Genomic DNA, 6,878 nt, shown 5'->3' with positions numbered 1-6,878 from the left:
AAATAATATTCCTTTTGGTATAATAGTCTGTGTCATACAAATGCTAATCTTTTGGTCTGAACACCCCCAATTACCCCATCTATTTTGTTATAATTCATATTAGGTTAAAAAGGAAACACATACACAAGGAAGTCTGTTTTAGCCTGAAATAATTTTGTTGATATCTGAATTGCTTTCAGTGGGACATTTGCTTTAAACCACAAGGTATCTCCATCTGGGTTATCAGAGTACAAAATCCCTTCGCTCCCCCCACCCCCATCCAAAACAAACAAAGAAACAAACAAATAAAACCCCAAACCCACAACTCAGCTTCAAATAACTTTTGAAGAAATGAGACTCTAAATATTTACATATGGGGCAAGAAATAAATCACAAACTATTTACAAAAATACACAAGCTTATATGCATTAACAATTTACACCAGTTCACAAAAATATTAAAACATAAAAAAACACTATATAAATTAAAGAACTCAGAAGTATGATCTAAGACTTCCTAGGATGCTTGTCTCATGCAGGTGATGGCTGAAAAATCAGATTTTGCTACCTTGGAATCTAAACTGTAAAACAACCGTTTTTATTCTTTGAACACTAACAGCACTAATCGAAAAAGGAAAAAAGACCCTCTGTGCACACGGACGTTAGCTCGCACACAGGTAAAATATACCATTCCTGACATTTCCGTCACACACAGTACTAAAAATCACATGCCTCTAACCATTTGGGATCAACTTTCTGACATCCTTTTGCTTTCATCATTACTTCTTACACACACTGCTCAGACGATACTTTGCCAACATATTGAATGGGTGACTGACAGGGCTGGGAACAGATATATGGACTTTGCAGGCTCCTTTTTTAAACTAAAGGGCAAATTTCCAATTTACACCTTATGTGTCTACTGCTGCTTCAGATGTGGTGATAGCCTATTCTTCTATCCCCACTCACATTAATGGTCCCTCTTCTTTACAGGATTAGTCCTAGAATATTTCAACGTGACCCTTTTAGAAAAGGCTTTGCCATTATAAAAATGTGCAGGCCCTATCCTGAGACCATCCCCAGGGACTTGCGTGTTTGGAAGGAAACTGACTACAGGAAGCGATAAGGCTCAGATGAAATTTACTGAAAGAAGATGGCATCTCCGGGGCTGTTAGCAAAGTCTCTGGCCAGACATCCAGGGAATATTTATTTCAATCAAACAAAGCTGTGGTATCAGAATTTTGCCAAAAAGTGTAAAATCTGGAGACATGGCTGTGGAAATACCAACAGAATTAAATTCTGGGTTTAATGCATACGGCAGGTCCATGTTCTCATCGTAATATGCTCCGTGTCAACACAGTTACTCAGTCTGCAGTCACACACAAGGTGAATTATACTGAGGTAACCGGGTCACAGTGACCTGCCGTCTACCCACAATATGAGAAAGGGAAGGATACTGGCAAAGTCCTTCAAATAACTGAACCCAGAGTTAAGGCTGTACCTACACCAAGTGCAGCAACTGTAGATTTTACCTAAAGTTTGTGTTTCACACTTACACCAGGAATTTGAGTCGTTATTCTGTATTCAAAATATTAACCTGACATTTCTAAACCCATAGCACTTTAATAAAGTAACCCCCTTCAAGAATTAACCTTAGTATTTATAAAATAGACCTTCGTTTCAGGAGTAAATAATGTGTGTGACAAACCCACAAACGTTAAAACTGGACACCTTCAGCCACATCCTTCTAGGCTCTCAGTTCCTAAAGCCATCTGTATCCCCAGGTCACACCAGCTCCGCTTCCTAGTCTCCCTGCTGTTGGTGAGAGCTTACAGGGCTTGTATTATCTCAGGGGGACAATGGATTGCCTACTGACAAAAAGATGGCTGTGGCTGAAAAAACATTAGTGCCGCATATTCACCAGAGAGCCAATACCTGCACAGAGCTCTTGATGTGTGTGTGTGCTAAGTGGAAGTATCCTATCAGGTTCCCTAACACTGTGACTATATACCAGGTGGGTCTGCACTTTTCATCTAGAGGTCTGAATTTCTGCAGACCTTTTCCATAATTTTAGGACTTCTACCATGATCTTCATTGAATCTCTCTGATCGATTCTGGGGGAACGAAAGAAAACCTTACAGCATATTTCCACATATAGATAAATGTGTTGCTCTTCAAACTTTATTTTTTTCTAAATATAAACCCTTAAAATGCAATCACATGATATTTTAGATTTAAAAAAAAACTGGCATGAATCCTAATCTTTATACAATTTCACAGCAATAATAGCAGCATGAATTTAGCCTCTTAAAAGATTTTTCTTTGCTCTAAATAAAAGCTAATTCCAAGTTTTAAAAAGCCAGAGCAGCAACCATCCAGTAAATGGAATGAAATTCTCCTAGTATCTTCTACAAACTGAGCATTTAAAACATGTGAATGTATAAAAATCAAGTATTATAAAGAGCTATGGAATGACATGACAATCTCAACTCGTTTTATAAATACAGGACTGCCTTCTAGTCTGGCATACGTGGTGAGGTGGGTTGAGAAAATGGAATGCAACTTTCAAAAGAAAGCCCTGGGTACGAACATGTTTAACATGTCTCCAGCGTTGTAAGGACTATACCTGAAATGCTGGTGTGGATGGCAATTACAGTGAGACTGTGATCGCACGAGGACAGAGGGAAGAAACAGTACGTTCATTCCTCAGGGTGTAAACGGTCACTGCCCAGAATTCCAGCAGGTGAAACGGGCTGTGCTAAGTGGTTATTGCAGGAACGCTCAGTTTACTAACAGATAACCTGTAGCTACTTTAAGAATTCCCAGGACACCTGGTTTAAAAAACAAATTAACATGTAAATTTGTAATCATGATAAATTATGTGTTTATCCAGTCAAACCACGCTTTTTTTTTTAAATGAAAAACAAAAGTTGCTTTAGGAAAAACAAATGGTGTGAAATATTTCACTAGGATCACAATTTACCAAATATTACTGCGAATAAAAACAAAGAACTGAAGGCAGGCAGCAGCTTAGAACCACTGATGTCGTTTTCTGGTACTAACAAAGGTCACTGACTTCCAGCTAAGAAGGTTCTTTAATTCTAGCTTACAAATCCCTCTGCAGTGAGAGGCGTCTGCCCGCTGCGCTGCGAGGAGCAGCTATGGAAGGGTGTGACAAGCACAGTTCAGCCTGGATCTAAGTGGTCTGACATTTTGTGATGGTTATTAAATACTTAAAGTCTTAATTCCTTTTTTTTGTTATAATTTTCTAAATGTCCAATAGACGTATGTGAAGGATCAAGGAGAAGTTTTTCTCCACTCTAATATAACACACAGCCCCTTCTAAGACAGGGGGAATGAAGTTAGAAAAACGGGTGTCCCTCTAGGCAAGACATGGCTACTGGGAAAGCAAGTGGGAACAGACAGGACACACAAAGACCTTCAGGGAAGTGGGCATCAGGCTCTGAAGGACACAGAATATGCTAGGAAGGACGAAGTCAAACTCAAATTCAGTTAAAGGCAGTCCTCAGGCTCTTACAAATCAGCCCTTATATATGGCAAGTATGGTCTGTAACAAATTTCTTTATGAGATTTTCAACACAGTGCTGTACAATCTTTCAGATCTTTAAATGACAAAAATGACAGTTTGTAGATGGAAGAGGTGGTGATGAAGCAGGGAAGGGGGAAAAAGATGGTGATTTATTTTTCTTCTTATTTTTAAAATGTGGTCGGGGGTTCTGTAGCCTTTTTTTTTTTTTTTTTTTTTTTTTTGGTTACTGAAAAAAATAGAACAGTCCACTGTCCAGCAGAGGCTGCTTCAACTCTATTGCTCCCGGGGCTCATTCCGCATGGACGTGTGTCTCAGAATGCTGCAAGGACAGCTCTGTGGGCAGGAAGGCGCCCTGCCCCAGAGCTGTAGCGTATGTCCTGTTCTGTGGGTAGGGAAAGCTGGGGGGCACATACGTGCCCATCGCCGCTGCTCCGAAGCCTCCTCGCTGGTGCTGGGGCGGGGAGTGGTAGCCCTCCAGGTTATCGTACTGGGGCCCGACAGTCCCACTGCCCTGGCGCCTGCCGTGTGTTTGGTACTGGTACAGCACGCCGGGGTCCCTCTCCACGTTCTGGGTATGGTGGAGCTTCAGGCTGTGACTCCTCTCTGGCTTAGGGGGTGGGACTGCTGCCTGCGCGAGGTGTTCCCCCTCCTTGCAGCAGTCTCTGGAGTGTTTCTCTGGGGCTGCAATCTGCCTAGCCCGAGGCCTCTCCAGCTCCTTGGGGAGCCTCACCTCTTTGTGGTTCAGTCTTAGAGACTCCTGCCCTGATGGAATATATTTCCCTCCAGAGTTATGGTAGCTGACTGGCTCAGAAGTGTCCGGAATCCCTTTGGGCCCATAATCTAACTGGCCGGCTCCCTGTAGGTAAGGTGGCCCGTTTTTTGATTCACACAATTGCCTATGGCTTGCTTCCTGATGTGCCCTGTGCTCAGGGAGACTACAACCCATGTCATGCAGCTTCCGGTTCCTGAGGCTACTTTGCTTCTGAGGGAGGGTCGGCTTCTCTGACTGCCCACTGCCGTGTCCTCCATGGTGGTGGGCTCTGTCGAACTCTGGCTCCAGATGCTTCCTATAGAGGCGGTCATCTCCCTCGGGACTGAGGGCCTTGGCTGGGTGCCGCCCCTCCTTTCCTTCTGCCACCGAGAGAAGTCCAGTTTTCCCAGGATCTGATTTACTCCGCAGGTGGATGACATAGATCCCACCCAAGTCATCTTGCACCACGGGGGTCATGTTGTCATACTGGGACATAACAGGCCCTTTCACCTTCTGCCGCGCACGGCTCTCCCTCCGGATGGACTGCAGGCGGTATTTTTCCATGTCCTCAAAGTCCCATGAGGTGTAAGTGTGCTTTACCTCGGTGACTGGAGGCACGTTGACTACACTGTGGTCATTCGCAGAGAACGAGCCAGTCACGTTGGCCCGGGGACGTGAAGGCAAAGCAGTGTAGCCGTACACGTTCTTTCCTTGCAGCCTAGGGTTGTAGAAAGCCAAGTCGCGGTTGGGCAGGCGGTGAAGGGGCCTCAACTGCACTGTGCTGTAGGCATCCACGTCACACAGGGCCCCGTCTGGGCTGTAATAGGAACCAGAGCTGGAATAGGGGCTGTAGCGGTAGTGCACCCGGCCATTCTCAAAGTAAGGCTGGAGCTGAGTCACGTGATAATCTGAGCGGGCCTGGGAGGACTGATATGGCTTATACTGGTACAGGGGTCTTGGGCAGTAGGCTGGTTCATCATCTGGGGGCACCTCTGTCCTCGAAATGGGGACAGAGCGAATCATGGACGACGGAGGGGTGTGGAGAGACTGCACCCTGCGGATGGTGGGGTACAGGGGCATTTCTTCGGAGTAACAGCTGCCCCTAACGGAGGAGCTCAGAGAGGACACGTATTCGGCCGGGCCGCATGGCTTCGGGTGGTGTCCAGACACGTTTCTTCCCGGGGCCACGTACGTGTTGTAGCGAGGACCCATGGAGGCTGGCGGCTCTGATCTGGAGCCGTACGCTTGCTGCTGCGCCACTTTGCCGTGATGAGGGGGGACGCTCTGGGGGCGGTGCTGGCAGCTTGGAGTCATACTGAAATGCAAACAGTTTTCTGGACCAAAGGGATCAGTGGTGACGTCAGGCCTAGCAAAGGTGGAATAGGCAGTTTTCTGAGAGGCATGCTTGGCTTGTGGGACAGGGACTGGGAAAGGCAAAACGTCCTCCACGGAGGCTGAGGAAGTCGTGACAAAGGTGTGGTGCCCGGAGCTGCTGGACGTGTCTGGGCAGCTGGAGTGGATGGCAGCGGCGATTTTACTCTCCATGGTCCTGGTGGGGGGCCCCGGGGTAGGGAAGCCACAGGAGGAGTGCACGGGGACGGGCTCGCCGCGCAGGTGCAGTGGGGGGGCCCTGGCACCTTCCCGCACCTTTTCGGGAAGGCTGGGCTGGGGGGCGGGCGCAGAGGCGGGACACTGCGCGGCGGCCCCACCGTCACCGGCCAGGACAGGCGTGGGGTCACCCAGGGCTCTGGGTTCAGGCGGCCTCTCTGGAGCCAGAACTACTCCTTGAACCTATTGAAAGATGATAACAGTGTGAGTTTGTCTTTTCTGCTCCCCTCTATGGAATCAAACGCTATTAAACTCACAAGTTGAGGCCATTGGGGCAGCAGCTTGAAATTTCCCAAGCTGTGCGGATACACTGCACAGGACAGAGACCGACCTGTCCCCACCGCCACAGAAAGAAGGCCTGTGTGGCCATCTGGTGTAGCAGCCATCCCATCTTTGGAGAGCTGTTCTCATTTATGATAGGTTTTTAACGTGAGATGAGGTGGCCCATGACACTGTCTTACTGTGCAGACCGAACAGAAGTTTAGCCAAATAACCACCAGGCTTAAAAACATACACCCTGTCTATGCAGCTCAGTCTCAACACCAAGAACATTCTGTTAAACAAGAAGCATTGGTTCTATCTGGAGAGGTTTTTAAAGTGACTCACGGCTGCCCAGTGGACAGTTTTTAGCCCCCAGTCCAGGGAAGGACAGAAAGGGACTTGTCTAGGTGGCATCCAACAGTCCCTGTCTCTCCCTCCCTCCTTGTGCTCCAGCCGGTCTGCGGCATTAGAAGCCAAACGTGGTCCTCACTGCAGGGCTGCAAACACTCTCCCCTTGAGAAGCAGCCACTAGAAGGAGCACCCCGCACAGAAGACTAGGTATGAAGTCCTTTTAGTTCAAGGTGGCCACAAAAACCCTTATCATTCTGCGTGTAACATTCTCTCATCAAAACAGGTGCTTAACTATAGAACAATCTGCTGGTTAATGTTGAGAAAATAACAAGTCCTAAGACACTGTCATCTCTGATATTGCTAAAAAGTCTGTAAGGCA

At 46.8% G+C, this 6,878-nt stretch overlaps 1 protein-coding gene across 3 annotated transcripts in view; it reads right to left on the bottom strand.

Annotated features, from left to right (window-relative positions):
• Positions 1-3,155: 3,155 nt before the first annotated feature.
• Positions 3,156-6,878, bottom strand: part of ARHGAP32 (Rho GTPase activating protein 32) — a 168,781-nt gene continuing 165,058 nt past the window's right edge. Inside the window, exon 22 of one of the 3 annotated variants that reach the window (XM_065881482.1) lies at positions 3,156-6,070. In XM_065881482.1, the coding sequence (XP_065737554.1) occupies positions 3,818-6,070 (2,253 nt within the window). In that variant the 3' untranslated portion in view covers positions 3,156-3,817. The remainder of the gene's footprint in view (positions 6,071-6,878) is intronic. The other 2 variants (XM_065881483.1, XM_065881481.1) reach the window with 2 other exon arrangements.

The sequence above is a fragment of the Phocoena phocoena genome, chromosome 8, assembly GCF_963924675.1.
Source record: "Phocoena phocoena chromosome 8, mPhoPho1.1, whole genome shotgun sequence".
Classification (NCBI taxonomy): domain Eukaryota; kingdom Metazoa; phylum Chordata; class Mammalia; order Artiodactyla; family Phocoenidae; genus Phocoena; species Phocoena phocoena.
The sequence above is the reverse complement of the archived record's forward strand: the minus strand, read 5'-3'. Positions and strand labels throughout refer to the sequence as shown.